Source organism: Schistocerca cancellata, chromosome 1 (assembly GCF_023864275.1).
Source record: "Schistocerca cancellata isolate TAMUIC-IGC-003103 chromosome 1, iqSchCanc2.1, whole genome shotgun sequence".
In the NCBI taxonomy this organism is placed as follows: Eukaryota; Metazoa; Arthropoda; class Insecta; order Orthoptera; family Acrididae; genus Schistocerca; species Schistocerca cancellata.
The window spans coordinates 659,521,517-659,544,309 of NC_064626.1; the positions used below are offsets into that span (position 1 = coordinate 659,521,517).

General features: G+C 43.8%; 1 protein-coding gene across 1 annotated transcript in view; it reads left to right on the plus strand.

Moving 5' to 3' along the window:
• The first annotated feature begins 6,514 nt into the window (after positions 1-6,514).
• The window catches only part of LOC126183633 (long-chain fatty acid transport protein 4-like), a 297,081-nt gene continuing 280,802 nt past the window's right edge, over positions 6,515-22,793 (plus strand). Inside the window, exon 1 of the mRNA XM_049925758.1 lies at positions 6,515-6,736. Coding sequence (XP_049781715.1) covers positions 6,546-6,736 — 191 coding nt within the window. The 5' untranslated portion in view covers positions 6,515-6,545. The remainder of the gene's footprint in view (positions 6,737-22,793) is intronic.

Here is a 22,793-nt window from a genome sequence, read left to right on the forward strand (position 1 = left end):
AAATCTTACTGCATCTCCAAAAGATATTACAAAAGGAGTATCTGAATGGTTTACCAGAAACAGGCTAATAGTTAATCCCCAAAAAACGGTACTCATGAATTTCCACACTGATCAAAATAAAAATCAGGCCCAACCTGTAATATGTATAGATAACCAAAACATTAGTGCTTTCAATGAAACTAAATTTCTTGGGATTCATATCCAGGAAAATCTTAAATGGAGCACTTATATCAGATCACTAAATTCAAAACTAGCAAAAATGAGCTACATAGTAAGAATTCTTTGCAGCAATACTAGTGCAGAAACAGTTAGGGCTGTATCTTTGCTCATGTACATTCAATACTGAAGTACAGTATCATTTTCTGGGGAAATAACAGTTCTCAGGAAACAAAAGGCAAATATAAGAATAATGAAATAAGTGAGCAGCAGAAAACTATGCAAACCTTTCTTTAAAGATCTAAAGATCCTACCCCTTCCCTGCATTTATATACTGGAAGTAGTCATGCATGTCAAAAAAAGCATACTGAGAAAAGAAAACCTTTTTCCTCAAAACAAAAGTGTCCATGATTGCAGTACCAGGTCAGACAGTGACATACATGTTAATCATTGTAACACCACGTTATGCCAAAAAGGTGTATATCATGCAGGAACAAAACTTTACAACAGATTACCAAGACATATAAAATCTCTTCCTGAACTACAAAGCTTTAAAAAGTCTGTGGCAGCCTACCTTCTGAAAAATTGCTACTATTCAATCTCACAGTATCTTATGCAAGAAAAAAATGTAATTTGTAGCTTTAATGGTAGAAATAAGTTATAAATACACAGTATTTCAAAACATTTGTAACTATTAACTGTATAGATCCAATTTGTTATAAAAATTTAAATAATGTATGTTTGACGTTGAAAAACCAATAGCTAAAAAGCTTTTCTGTCCAATATCCTGTGTACAATAACGTACTGAAAAAGAGATTTATATGGACAAATAAATAAATAAAAGGTTTCTGGCGTTATCTGTGGCTGGCGAAGTCTCTGAGCCAGATGCAATCGTCCACCCCGTTCCAGAGGAAGCTTCCCGGCCCGCAAGATCTGGGCATTCACAGAGGGTGGGTTTGCTGGTAGTTGAGAGCTCTAGCGTTAGGCGCTTAATGGGGCCCCTGAGGAACATGGCTGCCAAGGAGGAGAAGGACCAGCGTGCGTTTGCATACTGGTGAGAGTCATTCCGGATGTGTAAAGGGTGCTTCCGGATGCCATGAAGAGTACAGGGTGCAGCCAACTGCAGGTGGTGGCTCATGTCGGTACCAATGACGTGTGTCGCTTTGGATCGGAGCAGATTCTGTCTGGTTTCGGGCGGTTAGCGGAAATGGTAAAGACTGCCAGTCTTGCTTGTGAAATTAAGGTGGAGCTCACCATCTGCAGCATCGTCAATAGAACCGACTGTGGTCCTTTCGTGCAGAGCCGAGTGGAGGGTCTGAATCAGAGGCTCAGGCGGTTCTGTGACCGTGTAGGCTGCAGATTCCTTGTCTTGTGCCATCAGGCGGTGGGTTCCCGGGTTCCCCTTAATAGGTCAGGAGTCCATTACACACAGGAGGCGGCCACACGGGTAGCGGGGGCTGTGTGGAAGGGACTGAGCGGTTTTTTTTAGGTTAAAGGGTCTCAGGAAACCACAGAAAGGGCGTCCGTCTAAAAGGGGGCAGATAATAAAACACAGTAAAGTAGTTGTAGAAACGATCGGTATTGTAGTTGTAAATTGTCGTAACTGTGTTGAGAAAGAACCAGAGCTCCAAGCCTTAATAAAGAGCACTGAAGCTCAAATAATTATAGGAACGTAAAGCTGGCTAAAGCCGGATATAAGTTCAGCCGAAATTTTTTCAAACGACCTAACAGTTTTCAGAAAGGATAGATTAAATACAGTTGGTGGTGGAGTATTTATTGATGTCAGAAGTAGTTTATCTTGTAGTGAAATGTGTAATTGAAGTAGATGGTTCTTGCGAAATAGTACTTGACAATCGGCGGACTAAACTTTAACTGGATCGTTTTACCGACCCCCCCCCCCCCCCCCCGACTCAGAAGATATAGTTGCTGAACAGTTCAAAGAAAACTTGGAGTCTCATTTCAGATAGGTACCCCATTCATGCAATTGTAGTCGGTGGTGACTTCAATATATGATAGATATGCTCGAAAAATTATACGTTTAAAGCCGGCTGCAGGCATAAAACGTCATCCGAAATTGTACTGAATGCTTTCTCAGAAAATTGTTTTGAACAATTAGTTCATGAGCCCACTCGAAGCGTAAATGGTTGCGAAAGCATACTTGACCTTATAGCAACAAATAATCCTGGATAAATAGAGAGTGTTGTGACGAATACAGGGATTAGCGAACACAAGGCAGTTACTGCTAGGCTTAATACCATAACACCCACAACCATCAAAAAGAAACGCAAAGTAAAAAAAAAACTGATAAAAATGTTCTTAACGCCTTTTTTAACACACAGTCTCCGCTCCTTCCGGTCTGATCATGTAAGCGTAGAAAGATGTGGAATGATTTCAAAGAGATACTATCGACAGCAATTGAGAGACATATACCACATAAATTAATAAGTGGTTGTACTGATCTCCCATGGTACACAAAAAGGGTCAGGTCGCTGTTGCAGAAGCAACGAAAAAAGCATGCCAAATTTAAAAGAACACAAAATCCCCAAGATTGGCAACGTTTTACGGAAGTTCGAAATATAGCATGTACTTCAATGCGAGATGCTTTTAATAATTTCCTCAACGAAACTCTGTCTCGGAATCTGGCAGAAACCCAAAGAGATTCTAGTCATACATAAAGCACACCAGTGACAAGACGCAATAAATACCTTCACTGCGCGATAACAACGGTGAAGTCGCTGATGACAGTGCCACTAAAGCAGAGTTATTAAACACGATTTTCCGAAACTTCTTCACCAAAGAAGGAGAAGTAAATGTTACTGAATTCCAATTAAGAACAACTGCCAAGATGAGAAACGTAGAAGTAGATACCCTCGGTGTAGCAAAGCAGCTTAAATCACTTAATAAAGGGAAGGCCTCCATACCAGTCAGGTTCCTTTCTCAGTAGGCTAATCAATAGCTCCAAATTTAGCAATTATATACAACCGCTCGCTCACAGAAAGTTCCGTACCTAAAGACTGGAAAATTTCTCAAGTCACACCAATACCCAAAGAGGGAAATAGGAGTAACCGCTGAATTACAGGCCCATCACTAACGTCGAATTGCAGTAGGTTTTGGAACATATACTGTGTACGAACATTATGAGTTTTCTCGAAGAAAACGATTTATTGACCCATAGCACGGATTCGGAAAATATTGTTCTTGTGAAACACAACTAGCTCTTTTTTCTCATGAAGTAATGAATGCTATCGACAGGAGATGTCAAATTGATTCCATATTTTTAGATTTCCAGAAGGCACAAGCGTCTTTTAACCAAGCTACTTGCCTCAGTTGGGCGATTGGATTCGTGATTTCCTGTCAGAAAGGTCACAGTTCGTAGTAATAGACGGAAAGTCATAGAGTAAAACAGAAGTAATATCCGGCGTTCCCCAAGGAAGTGTTATAGGCCCTCTGTTGTTCCTGATCTATATTAACGACGTAGGAGACAATCTGAGTAGCCCTTTAGATTGTTTGCAGATGACGCTGTCATTTACCGTCTTGTAAAGTCGTCAGATGACCGAAACGAATTGCAAAATGATTTATATAAGATATCTGTATGGTGCGAAAAGTGGCACATGACCCTTAATAAAGAAAAGTGTGAAGTTACTCACATGAGTACTAAAAGAAATCCGCTAAATTTCGATTATGCAATAAGTCACAAAATCTGAAGGCTGTAAATTCATCTAAATACATAGGGATTACAATTACAAATAACCTAAACTGGAACGACCACATAGATAATGTTGTGGGTAGAGCAAACCAAACACTGCGATTCATTGGCAGAACACTTAAAAGGGGCAACAGATCTATTAAAGAGACTGCTGACACCACGCTTGTCCTCCCTATTCTGGAGTATTGCTGTGAGGTGTGGGATTCGCATCAGGTGGGATTAACGGATGACATCGAAGAATTTCAAAGAAGGGCAGATCGTTTTGTATTATCGCGAAATAGGGGAGATAGTGTTACAGACATGATACGTGAATTAGAGTGGGAATCATTAAAACAAAGGCGTTTTTCGTTGCGACAGGATCTTCTCATGAAATTTCAACCACCAGTTTTTCCTCCGATAGCGAAAACATTCTGTAGGCAACCACCTACATAGGGAGAAATAATCATTACTATAAAATAAGAGAAATCAGGGCTCGCACAGAAAAATTCAAATCCTCGTTTTCCACTCGCGCCTTTCGAGAGTGGTACAGTAGAGAGACACCTTGAAGGTGGTTCATTGAACCCTCTGCCAAGCACTTTATTGTGAATAGCTGAGTAAGCACGTAGACGTAGATCTAGATGTAGATTCCTGCTTTGGAAGAGCACGACTGTGTGGCAATCAATGTTCTCATGAAAGACAGGGAAACACCTCATGTCGCTCGTCCAGTGAAAGATCTGCTTCACTGAATCTTCCACGAACTTGTCTCCGAAGGTGTTTTCACATGGATGACCTGCAAGATCACCTGATCTGAATCCTTGTGACTTTTGTCTCTGTGGCTGTCTAAAAGAACGTGTTTACCAGGGACACGTTCGGTCCTTACCTGATCTGAAAGCCAGCATACAGGAACACGTTGCTTAGATTCCTCCGTAACTGCTGTGAGCAACTGTTGACCACATCGTTTGAGGGATGCAGCATCTCGCCGACTTCTTCGGTGTACATAATGAACAAACTATGTAAGTGGTGGTTAATAGTGTAATCAACGTCATGCCTTTCTCACTTGTTTAGCCTTGACCTATACGTACCGTTCCTAATCCATTACTTCTGAGAATATTTCTATACGTCTTTCTTGCATTGAAAGCGCCAGATTTGCACCTAGTGGCCACTATTGGAACTAATTCATTTCCAGCATGAATATGTTTCGCGTTAAAGCATTGTAATATCTACCAAATCTCGCTGCCATGTGATAATCACACACCACACTGGATCTCTGTGAATAGCTCCACTTTAATAACAACAACGCGGTATATCCAGTAACTAATGTTGTTGTTGTTGTTGTGGTCTTCAGTCCTGAGACTGGTTTGATGCAGCTCTCCATGCTACTCTATCCTGTGCAAGCTTCTTCATCTCCCAGTATCTACTGCAACCTACATCCTTCTGAATCTGCTTAGTGTATTCATCTCTTGGTCTCCCTCTACGATTTTTACCCTCCACACTGCCCTCCAATGCTAAATTTGTGATCCCTTGATGCCTCAAAACATGTCCTACCAACCGATCCCTTCTTCTAGTCAAGTTGTGCCACAAACTTCTCTTCTCCCCAATCCTATTCAATACCTCCTCATTAGTTACGTGATCTACCCACCTTATCTTCAGCATTCTTCTGTAGCACCACATTTCGAAAGCTTCTATTCTCTTCTTGTCCAAACTAGTTATCGTCCATGTTTCACTTCCATACATGGCTACACTCCATACAAATACTTTCAGAAACGACTTCCTGACACTTAAATCTATACTCGATGTTAACAAATTCCTCTTCTTGAGAAACGCTTTCCTTGCCATTGCCAGTCTACATTTTATATCCTCTCTACTTCGACCATCATCGGTTATTTTACTCCCTAAATAGCAAAACTCCTTTACTACTTTAAGTGTCTCATTTCCTAATCTAATTCCCTCAGCATCACCCGACTTAATTTGACTACATTCCATTATCCTCGTTTTGCTTATGTTGATGTTCATCTTATATCCTCCTTTCAAGACACTGTCCATTCCATTCAACTGCTCTTCCAAGTCCTTTGCTGTCTCTGACAGAACTACAATGTCATCGGCGAACCTCAAAGTTTTTACTTCTTCTCCATGAATTTTAATACCTACTCCGAATTTTTCTTTTGTTTCCTTTACTGCTTGCTCAATATACAGATTGAATAACATCGGGGAGAGGCTACAACCCTGTCTTACTCCTTTCCCAACCACTGCTTCCCTTTCATGCCCCTCGACTCTTATAATTGCCATCTGGTTTCTGTACAAACTGTAAATAGCCTTCCGCTCCCTGTAACTAATGGAGAACATTTATTGCGGAGAGATAAAAGACGTTGGCACAGAAGGACAATTCGTGGCGGGCCACATAAAGACAGTGAGAAGACAGATAACAAAAAAAACCTCACATTTTTTGTATGTTTTATAGTTATCTGTGTTTATGCGCGGTGACAGTCTCAACTTGCGCTCAGTTGGGTCCACGCACTTCCGCAAACACGCACAACGCAAACTGCGCAGCACGTGTCTCTGCCCCAGTATACCCCAGCATCAACGCGCATGCGCAACGCCCGTAGATGGGCTGTGTGGGTCGGGAAGTGGGGGTAGCGAAGAGCGCGTGCAGAGTTGGCGGGAGGCCGGCGGAAGCAGTCAGTGTGCCCTCTGCCGGCGGCGAGCAATGATGCAGGGGGAGTGGCGCGTGGTTCCCGTATTGGCGGCGCTGGGCGCGACCGCGATCGTCGTGTGCTCCAGCTGGCCGCTGGCGATGCACCTGTTGCTGCGCGCGGCCGCCGTGGCCGTGCTGGGGCTGTCCGTGGCCTACCACAGGCGTCTCAGGGTCATCCTCACCGTGCTGCCCAGGGACCTCAGGTGAGAGCACCGGCTGCGCTACACGCCCCGCGTCCTGCCCTGTTGACAGCCAGCGGCGGCTGTTCACACCAGAGTGACGTTCCCTTCCCACATGTGCTACCCGACCGAGATATCATTGCATTTGGCATTCCGTGGCGATTGTCGGAAACATGCGATGAGGTTACAGTAAACAAGTACATTCATGGTTACGGAAAATGCACTACACTTTGAATGCTGTCAGAACACTTGTACATACACTGATGACCGCCTGCCTAACAGCTTGTTTGCCCGTCTTAGGATATGTCACTGATTCTGAGTGTCAGGTTCAAATGGCTCTGAGCACTATGGGACTCAACATCTTAGGTCATAAGTCCCCTAGAACTTAGAAGTACTTAAACCTAACTAACCTAAGGACATTACACACACCCATGCCCGAGGCAGGATTCGAACCTGCGACCGTAGCAGTCCCGCGGTTCCGGACTGCAGCGCCAGATGAGTGTCAGGGATCCGACACTTTGCTGGTATGTATCAGGCATTAGACGCCTACGTACAGGTCATGTAAAGGGCCGCTGATTTGCGTACGTCATGATGGCGCCCGATAGCGAACTAGGTAGGTTCCCTAGGATTTACATCAGGCGAATTTGGCTGCCGAGACATCAACTGAGTTCACTGTAATGCTCCTCAAACCACTGTAGCACGGTTCTCGCTCAGAGACACGGACAATTATAATGCTAAGAGATGATATCGCCATCGAGGAAGACATCTACATCTACATCCATACTCAGCAAGCCACCTGACGGTGTGTGGCGGAGGGTACCTTGAGTACCTCTATCGGTTCTCCCTTCTATTCCAGTCTCGTATTGTTCGTGGAAAGAAAGATTTTCGGTATGCCTATGTGTGGGTTCTAATCTCTCTGACTTGATTCTCATGGTCTCTTCGCGAGATATACGTAGGAGGGAGCAATATACTGCTTGACTCCTCGGTGAAGGTATGTTCTCGAAACTTCAACCTGTTTCAGCTGCTGAGCGTCTCTCTTGCAGAGTCTTCCACTGGAGTTTATCTATCATCTCCGTAACGTTTTCGCGATTACTAAATGATTCTGTAACGAAGCGCGCTGCTCTCCGTTGGATCTTCTCTATCTCTTCTATCAACCCTATCTGGTACGGATCCCACACTGGTGAGCAATCTTCAAACAGTGGCCGAACAAGTGTACTGTAACCTACTTCCTTTGTTTTCGGATTGCATTTCCTTAGGATTCTTCCCATGAATCTCAGTCTGGCATCTGCTTTACCGACGATCAACTTTATATGATCATTCCATTTTAAATCACTCCTAATGCCTACTTCCAGATAATTTATGGAATTAACTGCTTCCAGTTGCTGACCTGCTATATTGTAGCTAACTGATAAAGGATATTTCTTTCTATGTATTCGCAGCACATTACACTTGTCTACATTGAGATTCAATTGCCATTCCCTGCACCATGCGTCAATTCGTTGCAGATCCTCCTGCATTTCAGTACAATTTTCCATTGTTACAACCTCTCGATATACCATAGCATCATCCGCAAAAAGCCTCAGTGAAGTTCCGATGTTATCCACGAGGTCAGTTATGTATATCGTGAATAACAATGGTCCTACGACACTCCCCTGCGGCACAATACATCAAGCATGAAGGGATGCGGGTGGTTTTCAGCTGTCAACTTGTCTTCGATTACTACCACAGGTCCCATACAAGCGCAGGAGAATGTCTCCCTTAGCATAAAAGTACTACTCCCACCAGCACGTGTCCGTGGTGCGCTGTACGTTTCGAAACGCCGTTCACTTAGATGACTGCGTTTGTGGAGACGACCATCGATATAGTGTGGCAAAAATGTGATTCACCCAAAGAGCCGACACATATCCACTGATCGGCGCTCGAATCCCGATGGTCATGTGCCCACTGCCCAAGTGTAATTGGGGATGTCTTTGGGTCAACATGTGAACAAATTGAGCTAGTCTGCTACGGAACTCTTATGTTCAATGTACGATAAATGTTGAGCTCTACTTCACTAAGCAGGCAAGCCTCCGAACGGTACGTTCTGTGAAGAGTCGTGGACGTCCACCCATTTAGCGCCTAGTCTTAGTTTCCCTGTCCTCCTACCACTCTCCACAGATGCTCACGACAGTAGCACGTGAACATTCGACCAGCTTCGCCATTTTCAAGATACTCGTTCACAGAATGTGACCGAGCGGTTCTAGGCGCTTCAGTCCGGAACCACGCGCCTGCTACAGTCGCAGGTTCGAATCCTGTCTTGGGCATGGATGTGTGTGATGTCCTTAGGTTAGTTAGGTTGATCACAATAGCAGTATATTAACACAATATCGACCTTTTCCGCAATTGGTAAACGGCCCATTTTAACACGGGTAATGTATCACGAAGCAAATACTGCCCACACTGGCGAAATGTTACGTGATACCACGTACTTATACGTTTGTGACTATTACAGCGCCATCTATCGCAAAGCGAAAAAAGTGGTCCAACTAAAACATTCATATTTCTTTACGTACTACGCGAATATGTAGCAAAAAATGGGGGTTCCTATTTTAAAAAACGCAGTTGATATCCGTTTGACCTATGGCAGCGCCATCTATCGGGCCAACCATAGCGCCATCTGGTTTCCCCCTTCAAGCTAGACAAGTTTCGTCCTTTGTAGTTTTTTCGTTTGGCGCTTATTTCGTGAGATATTAGGCCCGGTCACGATCAATGGACCACCCTGTATATTTTTAATTTTATTTTCCTGAGAGAACACGAACCAATAACATAAAACAACCAAAGATTATGCCCCAGCTTCCTCGTAAATTGTAGAAATAATGGCTAGTTAGACAATCCATTACTTTGTTTTTAAATCTTTGGGCATTTTCAGTTTCCTGCCTGCGGTACACCGGTAACAGGTTGCAGACTTCTGCAGCAGGGTATACAGGATGCTGGATAATGACGTTTTATACGTTTGGGAGATTGAAGAGGACAAAATTTTGAAAGTTTTGATATAAGAGACCTCTAGCCGTAAATGTGAAATAAAGCTTCTATAGCAAAATGCACTTCCTACGCAATTGGTAACCTAAATGAAACACCTGAATACTGTTGTTCGAAAAAAGATTACTGATAGTAGAGTACAATCAAATGCTGTAAACAGAATCTGTTGCTCCGCTCCCGTAATGTAAATGTTAAATGTGGCGACGATCAAGTCATTAGATAATGTTCAACAACGAACCATGTTTTGTCTGATTATCTGTAAGATTCCACGCTCCCCTCTGATGCTATTAAACGCTGTAAGGTCCAAATGGCTCTGAGCACTATGGGACTTAACATCTGAGGTCATCAGTCCCCTAGAACTTAGAACTACTTAAACCTAACTAACCTAAGCACATCACACAACACCCAGTCATCACGAAAACGCTGTAAGGATGCGCCCAATACGCTCAGGTACTATCCCTACTGGTGTTGTGCACACAAGGGCCTTTACATAACGCCAGAGTAAATAGCCAAGAGTGCTGAGGTCGGGGAAGCACACACGCCGACGAACCGGGCATCCCCTTCCAATAATTACTCTATGCCTGAAGTTGTCTGTAAGATAGGCCCTGGGTCAACGATCAAAGTGCGCTGGAGCACCACCGTTCTGAACACACGAACTAGCGCGCAGTTGCAAGGAAGAGCCCAATCAGAAATTCAGGCATTGTCCAGAATGTTCAAATACCACGCACCATTCAAACGATCTGGTAAGATGTGCGGTGCAATAAGGTGATCTCCAAGAATTCCGGCCAGAGATTTTACTGAGAATCTCACTTGGTAGCTTCTCGCAAAGGTAATGCGTGAATTTTTAACAGTCCTGTGGTGGCTGAAGAAAGCCGTTTACGGCTATAGTTCCCTTACATTAAAACATTGAAAATTTAATGGTTTACAACTACCCATAGTTTTAAAATGCCATTCTGTAACACCCGGTATGACATTTTGAACCAAAGAGTGTGAGGTACACTCAATAATGAAATTATTGCTATTTGTAGTGTAGGGAGTATATGTTCGCATGCAAATTTGAGAATCGCTAGGACGCTGAGGATGCTTCTGCAAGTTACGAAGTTTGCACAATAATTCTAATGGACACTTCTGTGGAATAAACAGTTTTAGAGGGTTCAAATGGTTCAAATGGCTCTGAGCACTATGGGACTCAACTGCTGAGGTCATTAGTCCCCTAGAACTTAGAACTAGTTAAACCTAACTAACCTAAGGACATCACAAACATCCATGCCCGAGGCAGGATTCGAACTTGCGACCGTAGCGGTCTTGCGGTTCCAGACTGCAGCGCCTTTAACCGCACGGCCACTTCGGCCGGCAGTTTTAGAGGGTTCCGTGGCTCACTCGGTAAAAACGAAACCCTTATATGATCACGATATTGCAGTGCGTGTGTTATTCTGATTAATGCCTGTATGCCGTCCAAAGGAACTTTGCATCGTAATCAGAATAACTCGAGCACTGCAATATCGTATTTATCTACCGATACCGGCAAGCGACTTTGCAGTACAACGTCTGATCTGTACGGAATATACGTAATGAATGTACGAGTTCAGGTCGTAGAAGGGTGGTTGACGACATGTAGAAGTTTGGGTCTGGCCGTGAGAAGTGTACGGATCGCCAAATGGTAAGGCGGCCGCTCGCGATAAGCGGGAAATCCGGCTTCGAGTCCTGCTCCGGCACAAATTTTCACTGTCGTCATTCCGTTGTACAGCTGATGGTATTCCTTATTCGCAATTGCGAATTCATTTGATGTGCTTATATGATTACTTGGTTGTCTGCCTTCTGCCCTTCTTTCTCAGGAGCCGTACTGTATGTAGTTGAAATTTATATCACATTCTAAGGTCCTTGGTCCCGTGGAGGTATAATCAACCATTTTCAGAATTTTTCCTTTACTTGCAATGTGAAGCCTTGCTTTTGCCAAATTTCATGATTCTAGGTAAACGGGAGTTTACGTAGAATAGAATGTTTCGTGAGTGAGTTTTCGAGTATCAAAATATGAAATAAATACAGTTGCCAGTTAGCGCTGCATGTTAATATAACTACAAATTAATAAAAGAAATGAAAAATTACAGTAGCACTACACACGTAAAATTTAAAATTAAAGCATTTCGAAAGTCCTGGAATATCGGGACCGGTAGCTTCCCAGTATCGAAATCGATAAGAGGCGAAAACCGTCGAGATTCTCGATCCCCGGGCTGGATGAACTATCTATATACATAATTAAGTTTGAACGGAACCCTCGGTGCACGAGTCCTAAGCGCACGTATCCCGATCTTTTCATCTTAGTTGAAATTCCCCATAAGATCAAGGCTTACGACACAACTGTATAAATGTATGCAATCATGTTTGTATGTCATTTACATATACAAAAAAACGGGCTGTTTTGAGTGTTAATCTATGTATAACGATATACACGCACGAACGCATATTACTGCTGTTACAAAGGGGAAGAATTAATTTTATTTACAAAATAAGTAGTACTGTTCCATTAACGTAGAATAAAATTTGCTGCATGTATGTGGCACACTGTGTATATCCGTTTCGTCTTCTGTCGTTTTGGGTAGTTGGACTCACTACCATCGTCGCTGTCTTCCTCGCTCTGTTGCTGTTGACATCTCGCCTTTGCCGAATTCATCGGTGTAACCGGTGGCGGGAGGGACGGGAGGAGGAGACACAGGAAATAATCTTTGCAAACCGAACTCGACACCTGTTCCACCACACAGACAAAAAAGGGCTCTGAGCACTATGGGACTTAACTACTGAGGTCATCAGTCCCCTAGAACTTAGAACTACTTAAACCTAACTAACCTAAGGACATCACACACATCCATGCCCGAGGCAGGATTCGAACCTGCGACCGTAGCGGTCACGCGGTTCCAAACTGACGCGCTTAGAACCGCACGGCCACACCGGCCGGCCCACACAGACAGATGTATCAATTTGTAATCCGGTACACAGCCTTGCATATTTTATATTGTTGTTAGAAAATGAACTTACAAAACACCACAGTTCGTTATACGGTGTGGGACAACCGTTGGCATTCAAAATAGCTACCAGTCATCTCGGAATGGATAAATAGAGATGCTGTATGGTTTTTAAAGGAATCTTATACCAATCTTTCTGTAAAATAGTGGCAAGCTGAGGTAACACTGATGGAGGTGGACAGAGATCACTCCTCTTCTCTCCAAAGTAGACATCACAGGGTCAATAATATTGAGTTCTGGTAACTATAGAGGCCAGCAGAGTTGCGAGAATTCACCTCAATGCTCACAAGACCAGTCCCGGACGATGCGAGGTGTGTGAACAGGGGCTCTTCGTTCTTGGAACACCGCGTCACCATTCGGGAAGAAACTTTGTACGATGGGATGGACCTGATCAGCCAAAATAGTCACATAGTCCTTGGCAGTAATGCGGCCTTGCATAATGACCATGGTGCCCATGAAATACTACGTAATGGCTACCAGATTCATCACCGAACCCCCCGCTACGTTTCACTCTAGGGACGTAAACTCGGGCAGGAGTTGGAAACGGTGTGAAACAAAGACTCATGCGAAGAAATAGTTTCCTGCCATTGCTCCAAAGTCTAGGTTTTATGGCGTCGGCACCACATTTTCCTGTTAGGGGCTTTCGCACCACAAGTGAGTAGTTTTGGAATTAATACCCGTCCGCGTCGGTAGCTGCGCGGGCAGCACTTTGGAGTGAAACGCGAAGTGGTCCGGGTTCGATTCCCGGCAGGGTCGGATATTTTCTCCACTCCGGGACTGGATGTTGTGTTGCCCTTAGCTGCGTAGCGTCATAATTGACATGCCATTGTTGAGATGGCTGTATGGGCCCTTCCTGAAAGCCAATAATAATTAAAAACTAGCTCGCCCTGCAATTCTTGCTTCTGGGGCTTCCTTTCGTGTTTTGATCCAGATAGGGTTCGCAAATGCGACATTGTTTTGGAGTGACCTTTGCACCTGTCGTTCTCGTATTTTACGTCACAATTCTCTTCGACGACCGTCTGTCTCGATCGCTCAACACACTTTGGTCCGCGTTGTATCTTACCGGAACATGTTTTTCCGCTTTCCCTGTGTGCGGTATAAATCTTCGATGTGATGCCTCTTCATTCACCTAACACTTTGGCTATCTTGGTTACGCAGGCACCCACCAATATGCCGACGTTCTAATTCACTTATCTCCGACATAGTGCACCCACGACTACTCAGAACACTCTTCTGAACACGACTGACACTTGCAGCGTACTGAGGACATCGCACGGGTACCGTTCCTGGCCACATATAACAGGGGAACATGCAGGCTTGGCTAGAATCTGCATTTATGTTCAAGCCTGCCGATGTGGCCGTGCGGTTCTAGGCGCTTCAGTCTGGAATCGTGTGACCGCTACGGTCGCAGGTTCGAATCCTGCCTCGGGCATGGATGTGTGTGATGTCCTTAGGTTAGTTAGGTTTAAGTAGTTCTAAGTTCTACGGGACTGATGACCTCAGAAGTTAAGTCACATAGTGCTCAGAGCCATTTGAACAATTTTGAACCATGATCGATAGTGTTCATGTCTGGAGAACATGTGGCCACTCTAGTCGAGCGATGTCGTTATCCTGAAGGAAGTCATTCACAAGATGCACACGATGTGGACGCGAATTGTCGTCCACGAAGACGAATGCCTCGCCAGTATGCTGCCGATATGGTTGCACTATCGGTCGCAGGATGGCATTCACGTATCGTACAGACGTTACGGCGCCTTCCATGACCACCAGCGGCGTACGTCGGCCGCACATAATGCCACCCCGAAACAGCAGGGAACCTCCACCTTGCTGCGCTCACTGGACAGTGTGTCTTTCAGCCTAACCAGGTTGCCACCAAACAAGTCTCCGACGATTGTCTGGTTGAAGGCATATGCGACACTCATCGTTGAAGAGAACGTGATGCCAATCCTGAGCGGTCCATTCGGCATGTTGATGGGGCCCTTCTGTACCGCGCTGGATGGTGTCGCGGCTGCAAAGATGGACCTCGCCACGGACGTCGTGGGTTAACTTGCGCATCATGCAGCGTATTGCGCACAGTTTGAGTCGTAACACGACGTCCTGTGGCTGCTCAAAAAGCATTACTCAACATGGTGGCGTTGCTATCAGGGTTCCTCCGAGACATAATCCGTAGGTAGCGTTTATCCACTGCAATAGTAGCCCTTGGGCTGCCTGAGAGAGACATATCATCGACAGTCCTGTCCCTCTGTATCTCCTCCATGTCCGAACAACATCGCTTTGGTTCACTCAGAGACGCCTGGACACTTCCTTTGTTGAGAGTCCTTCCTGGCACAAAGTAACAATGTGGCCGCAATCGAACCGCGGTATTGACCGTCTAGGCAGTCAGGTGCGCACATGGAGAGGCTTACACCTCGGCGAAGATGAAGTTCTAGCGCTACTGGGGCGCTTCACCTTCAGACTTGGTGAGTTGTGGAGGAAATTTCATGGGGGGCTGATGTTTTCATGATGGTGTGCGACCGTGTAGGCGTAGTTGAACTACAGACAACACGAGTCGTGTACCTCCTTCCCGGTGGAATGACTGGAACTGATTGGCTGTCGGACCCTCTTCGTCTAATAGTCGCAGCTCATGCATGGTTGTTTACATATTTGGACGGGTTTAGTGGCATCTCTGAACAGTTAAAGAGACTGTGTCTGGATACAATATCCACAGTCAACTTCTATCTTCAGGAGTTCTGGGAACCGGGCTGATGCAAAACTTTTCTTGGTGTGTGTTTTTATTGCCATATAGTTTCAGTACTACGTTTTTATACAGTAAATAACAGTTAGAAATACAACATAGACACACTCATGAGTACAGACTTTGTGTCACAACTATAAAACGACGTTTGATTTTAGAATAATGTACGAAATTCACGTGCCATTTTCATTATTCTTCATATAATTTGTAAATCAATTACTCGTTTACAATCACCAAGGAAATAAAAATGTCTTATTTTGGTTTTTATTATTGGAAAGTACAAATTCTTTTGATCTGTTTTATAATGTTACTAAAACTAAATATGGCACTTCAATAAGTATTCCAAATAACTTTGAGTTTATTACTATGATACTAATTGTAAATTTCATTATTGAGGATACATAGCAGGAAACTATCCCAGGTAATGCGACATAGATTAATAAAAGATTACAGAACAGTTTAGAATTAACTGTTAAACACTGATCCATGCATTTTACAAGTATATTTCGTACTTTGCATGTAGGTTACCTCGAGTGCAGTATGGGTTCACCGCAATTACAACCCAACGTTTTTATATCGGCAGCTTCCACGGGGTGATTTTATTGCACATGAACCAGTTGTTCTTTATAGTGCAATACCTTGTAATATACCATGAAGCTGAGTGTGTCTTCTTCTTGCGACACAGATATACAAGCACTTTTATCTGAAGTTTTGCTTTAAATGAAAGACTCCTTTCCAGCAACCCGTAGCAACGTTCAGAGACATATCACTGTGAGGCTTTACAGGTTAGCCGTTTATGATATAAGTTTTACAGCCCGACGGTCACGACGCTGTTTGTACTGTTACAGAGGCTACCCTTTGCAGCGTCAGATTAGGAACATACGGAGTACACTTCTGATCGCTACCTTTTTATTTTTTCACGTCCACACACAAAGTGTTTTCCTTATGAAACATTACATTATAAATATTGTTTGTAAAGCCTATGCTCGATTCAGTAAAATTACAATAATAGTTACAAAAAATCAAACGAAAAACATAACTAAATTTAAAAAATAACACAAAATAAACCCTTACAGATTTATTTTACGTACATCAATCACATAAAAAATGTATCATTTGTATGTGTATAAAGTGTTGTGGTAGTGTTACAAATTCAGCCTCAGCTTGAAGAATGGCGGAAGGATACTGACTAGCAGCAAGTGTACCCAGAACCGTTGCTCCTGAAATCACAAAAATCTATTTCTCCATTCACCCCCCTCACCTAATCTAAAATCCTGGATAAGCTATTGGTCGCATTCACATGTGTAACACTTTTCCCAATCATGTACCATGCCTAGGTGGAATTGCTTGCGCGCCTCAGCGATACAGTTAGCCGTATCGTAGGTGCAATGACAACAGGCCAGACCAACATGTAGTTACTGAAGAGGGGCAGCAGCCTTCTCAGTGGCTGAAAGGCAACTGTTTTGATGATTCAACGATCTGGCCTTGTAAACATTACCCAGCATGGCCTTGCTGTGTTGATACTGCTAACGACAGAAAGCAGTGGGACCCTACAGCCGTTATTTCTCCCGAGGGCATTCAGCTCTACCGTGTAGCTTAGAGATAATGGAATCCTCATGGATAAAATATTACAGAGGTATAATAGTCCCCCATTCCGATCCCCTGGCCGCCGCTATGCAGCAGGATGTCCTCATTACGAAGAGCAAAACTGGCATTCATCGGGTCTGGGTATCGAATGTAGGAGTGCCTTGATTCCTGCTGGTACGGCAATAATCCCTTAATCGAGTAGGTATATAAGAAATTTATAAGGGAAACGGTTGAAGATAGATATAGTGGAAATTGGTAATGTGTTGTGGCGGGAAGAACAGGAATTCTGGTAAGGCGAGTACACGGTCATCAACACAGAATCAAACAGTATTGTGCCAGCAAACTGAAGCGCCACCTGGCAAGTCCCCCACTTTCTACCCAATTACATCACAAAGAGCTCCTGTAGGCGTTATATCGGTCCTTCAACAGCGCACCTTTTAAATGAGTGGCAACACAGTGCTACACACGCCAGAGAGGTTTCATTTTCCACCGAATGTGTTAACAACGGGAATGTAGAAATAAGTAACTAATATAACCAACGCAAGGAACGTGCAACAGAATCTACGTAAATCAATACACGTTGCAGTGCAATAAGGGACGGGAGCTGACACTAATAAGAGAATAGGGATGCGGGTAAGCTACTATGACCGGCATAGTGAAAGCACTATCGTAGCCACGGTAGACACAAAGCCAACACCCACCACAGTCATACAGTTTTATACACCTATTAGCGTCGCAGATTATGAAGACGTTGCATAATTAAATAAAAGAGATCATACAGATAGCTAAGAGAGCCAAAACTTTAATTAACATGAGGGACTGGAATTCGATAGTAGGAAAAGTACGGGAAAGAAAAATAGTGAGAGAAGGTAGACTGGGAGAAACTGACGAAGGGGAAGCCGACTCGTAGTATTTTGCACAAAACACGTTTTTATAATTGTTAACAGTTGGTTTAAGAATCGTGAAAGAAGGTTGTATACGTGGAAGAGATTTGTAGATAACGAAGGGTTTTTGATAGATTATGTAATGGTACTACAGAGATTTCGAAATCAGAATTTAAACTACAAAACATTTCCAGAAACAGGTGTAGACTCTGATTATAAATTATCTGTTACAAACGACACATTAAAATTGGAAAAAATTGTAGAAAGGTGGGAATTGAAGGACATAGAACTTGTGTAGATTGAAAGGACCAGAAGACGTTGAGAGTTTCAGAGCGAGCATTAGGCAACGATAGACTGAGATAGGGGAATGGAATACAACAGAAGACGAATGCATTGCTCTGAAAGATGAAATAGCGAATTCAGGGCAGTATCAAATAGGCAAAAAGCAAGGCCCAGGAGAAATCCTTGGTAATACAGTACTAGTCAAAGAAGGGATCACTGAAAGGTGGAAGACATATATCTGGAAAAGCTACACAAGCGAAACGAACTAATTTGAAACAACGTGGCAGATTACAAATGTGTGCCGGACGGACACTCGAATTCAGCACCTTCGCTAGTCGCGGGAAAGTGCCCTGTCGACTTAGCTACTCTTAAGTACGTCTGCAAGTACATCATCTCCTACTTTCCAAACTTCACAGAAGCTATCTTGCGAAACTTGCAGGACTAGCACTGGTGGAAGAAAGAATATTGCGGAGACATGGCACGTGCGGAACAGGCGAATGCTGGCAGTTTTGTGCTGTTATCAATGGCGACTCCGAAACTGTCGGCTGTGGCGCCGTTGCCTGATGTACACTGATATGACAGAAGTATTGCGCTACCGCCTAATGTTGTGTCAGACCCCTTTCGCTCGGCGTAGTGCAACAATTCGACCTGGCATGCATCAACTCGGGATTTTGTGTACAAACTGACCTCTCTGTTACGTCCCATAAATGTTCGATGGGGTTTATGTCGGGCGATATGGGTGGCCAAATCATCCGCTCGAGGCGTACTGAATATTTTTCAAACCAAACACGAACAATTGTGATCCGATGACAAGGCGCATTGTCATCCATAAAAATTCCATCGTTGTTTCGGAATATGAACTCCATGAATGGCTGCAGATGGTCTGCAAGTAGCCGAACATAACCATTTCCAGTCAATGGTCGGTTCTGTTGGACCAGAGGACCCAGTCCATTCCATGCAAACACAGCCCACACCATTACAGAGCCACCACCAGCTTGCACAGTGCCTTGTCAACAACTTGGGTCCATGATTTCGTCACACACGAACCCTACCATCAGCTCTTACCGCCTGAAATCGGGACTCATTGGACCAGGTCACGGTTTTCCAGTCGTTTTGGGTCCAACCGACACGGTCACGTATACATGGGAGGCCCCATAGGCGACGTCGTTGTGTTAGCAAAGGCACTCGTGTCGGTCGTCAACTGCCATAGCCCATTAATGCCAGATTTCGCCGCACTGTCCAAACGAGTACGCTCGTCGTAGGTTCCACACTGATTTCTGCGGTTTTTTCACATTATTTCACTGACAACTCTACGCAAACTCCGGTCACTGCGTTGTCGCTGTGAAAGGTAACACCTGAAATTTGATATTATCAAGACATTCTTCACTCAATGAATTTCGGAATACTGAATTCCGTAATGGAATGTCCCACGCGTCTGGCTCCAACCAATATTCCGCATTTCTTTGGAAATCTTTTCACATGAACCACCTGAGTACAAATGGTAGTTCCGCCAATGCACCGCCCTTTTATATGTTTTGTACAGGATACAGTCACCGCCTGTAAACGTGCATATCGCTGTCACATAGCTTTTGTCACCTCAGTGTACACAAAACTATCTTGTGCGCACTACATATCACCTTGGGAAGGTAGTTATTCGGTGTCACAGGGCCGGTTTAAGGTGCCGCGACTGCAAGATTTCTACACAGGACGTATTTCAATTGGTAGTGGTTTCGTGGGGTCCGAACCTGAAAGGGACGTCCAAGTGCCCAATTTGTTTACAGGACGTATCAAAATTAGCAGTGAAAACTGACACGGGTTGAAGTGTATGTGGGATAAGAGGGAGGGGGGGGGGGGGGTCGGTGAATGATAAGTCGCTTGTGTGCATAACTGTTCTAAAACTGGTTTGGGTGTACGCTATTATCTGACCTCACCAAGCCGGTTTATGCGAGAGGCCAGTGACGATATTTGGCAAGAAAATACTGAACAGTTACTCTTCTCTTTTTACTGCAGTAGACGCTGTAGCTTCTAAAGTAACATATTTCTCAGTAAAGTGACGTATGTGACTGGTTGAAACAGGTTTCTGCTACAACGTGACGTCGTCGTCCCAGGTGCAAGGCATCATGCCACAACTGCCCTGTCAGCTTTCTGCTTGCTCAGACCAATAACTCTATAACACATTTATGTAAGATCTTAAGGTGACCAAGAGTCTCATGTCCTGGACTGAAGCGTTGAAAACTTCTGCATGCTGGATGAAGTGTTATCGCATGCTTCGATTCCGCTGATGTACGTCATGCCATATGAAACGTTCTATTTCAAGAACAATTTTCTTTCCGGAATTAATTATACTTCTAAATATTTGCTTCAGCGTCATATCAGTGTGTCCCTACTATATACTTTTATCACTTACATTATCACGCGGTCACGTCATTGAGCAATAGTGTCACATTATTATAGTTCGTTTTGCTGTGTGGCAGATAAATAACATCACTTTTGAGCGTTTGTCAGAGTTTAATCAACAGTTATATCTGTAACACATTTTCAGGTTACTGTGTTCCACACTCATACGGAACAGTTTCGTTGAGACGAGAAGTTATCTGCGATATCAGCGAGATGGTCCGAAGGCATTCTTACTCAGCAAAAACGATGAACTGAATATGCTTAGTGATAAGATAGACAGGAGATCTGTGGGTTTGTTTACAAAATTTCCTCTTGACCTGTGGAACGTCAATTACCTCACATACTTCGCAATATAATGCAAGCAGCTGGGTTTTGCAACCAATATCCAATATTAGGTACGTTCCGCGTAACGTTAGTCAATAGCGTATTATATTAGTAACTGAATTAGCAGCTATCTTACTATGTCAGGGGCTAGTTAGTCAGTAGCGTATTATATTAGTAACTGAATCAGCAGCTAACTTACTATGTCAGGAGCTACTGGTTAGTTAGTTCTATTGGTAACTTGAGATTTTCCGTTAATTTCCATAATTAGGAGCCCAATGCTGAATTCTAGCTTGTTATAGTTAGTGTAGATTGTGGTTTTACGTGAGGTCTTCGGAATTCTCAAAACATTTACAAACTGTAACTCAACGAGTTTCGCAGTCGTGTCCCCCCACAGAACGTGTGCAGAATGACCGTTCGCCGAACGTCAACTAATGTGATCGAACCGGGGCGCTAGTTCCAAAGTTTCGATGCGATTTTCCACCAAAGCACGATGGATTCCCACTACTGACAACCGTAACAGCCTCACGTAGTAATCAGCATCGTGCTAGAGTTATCATCGTACTAACTAGTGCATTCACCCATGTTGTGGACATTGCTGCAATTTGTGATGAGTTCATCAAACTGTCACACCTTGACCACTTTCCAAACTTCAGACCATTAAAAAGTTTCTTCATTCGTTCTCTTGTTTTTCTTGGAACGTGGTCGTTAAAGACGTTTCAGGTTGAAATGAGACTGCCTCTTACTGAAATCTATCGACCCGCCAGGTTAGCCGAGAGCGCTAAAGCGCTGCTTCCTGGACTCGGGTAGGCGCCCTGGATTAACGACGAGGGCCAGTGTGCCGGTCAGCCTGGATGTGGTTTTTAGGCGGTTTTCTACATCCCTATAGGTGAATACCGGGCTGTTCCCGCCTCAGTTATACGACTCACATACATTTGAAACACATCCGCACTTTTCCATGTTTTACACTGGACGCAGACAGATGGAGTACACTGATTCCTTACCGGGGCGTACTGGGTGGCGGTAGGAAGAGCATCCAGCCACCCCTTCAAATTAACATGCCAAATCCAATTTAACCACGCCAACCCCTCGCAACATGCGGAACATAGGCGCAAGCGATAGATAGATAGATTACTGAAATCTATCATTGGCCTGCAGCGGGTCAGTAACACATAAATAAGGCTGAGTTAAATTTTCTACAGTTTTCTCTATTAAGTGTAAATTCGGGGAGAAACTAAAAAGTCGTTACAAACGGATCAGAATTATACGCTCATCGAACACGTCTTTCACAGCTCTGACATGTCGTCGTCGCCGTCACCGCCGCCGCCGTTGCTATTACTATGTTCTTCCGTTCGAAAACGCTTTAGATGCAGCTCTCCACGCTAGTTTATACAATGCAAGCCAATTCATCTCCGAATAACTACTGAAATCTACTTGTTTAATGTATTCACCCCATGGTCTCCCTCTACAATTCTTACCCTCCACACTTCCCTCGACTACCAAATTGACGATCCGTTGATGCTTTAACATGTGGCCTATCAACTGATCGCATATTCTAGTCAAGTTGCGTCATAAAATAATTTCTAACTCAACTCCATTCAGTATCTCCTCGTTAGGTATTCGATCTAATCATCTAATCTTCAATATTATTCTGTAGCACCACATTTCAAAAGCTCCTATTTTCTTCTTGTTTGCACCGTCCATGTTTCACTTCCGAGCAGTGCTACACTCCAAACAAATATCTTCAGGAAAAACTTCTTAACACTTAAATTTATATTAGAAGTTAACAGGTATGTCTTTTTCAGAAATGCTTTTCGTGCTGTAGCGAGGTCGCATTT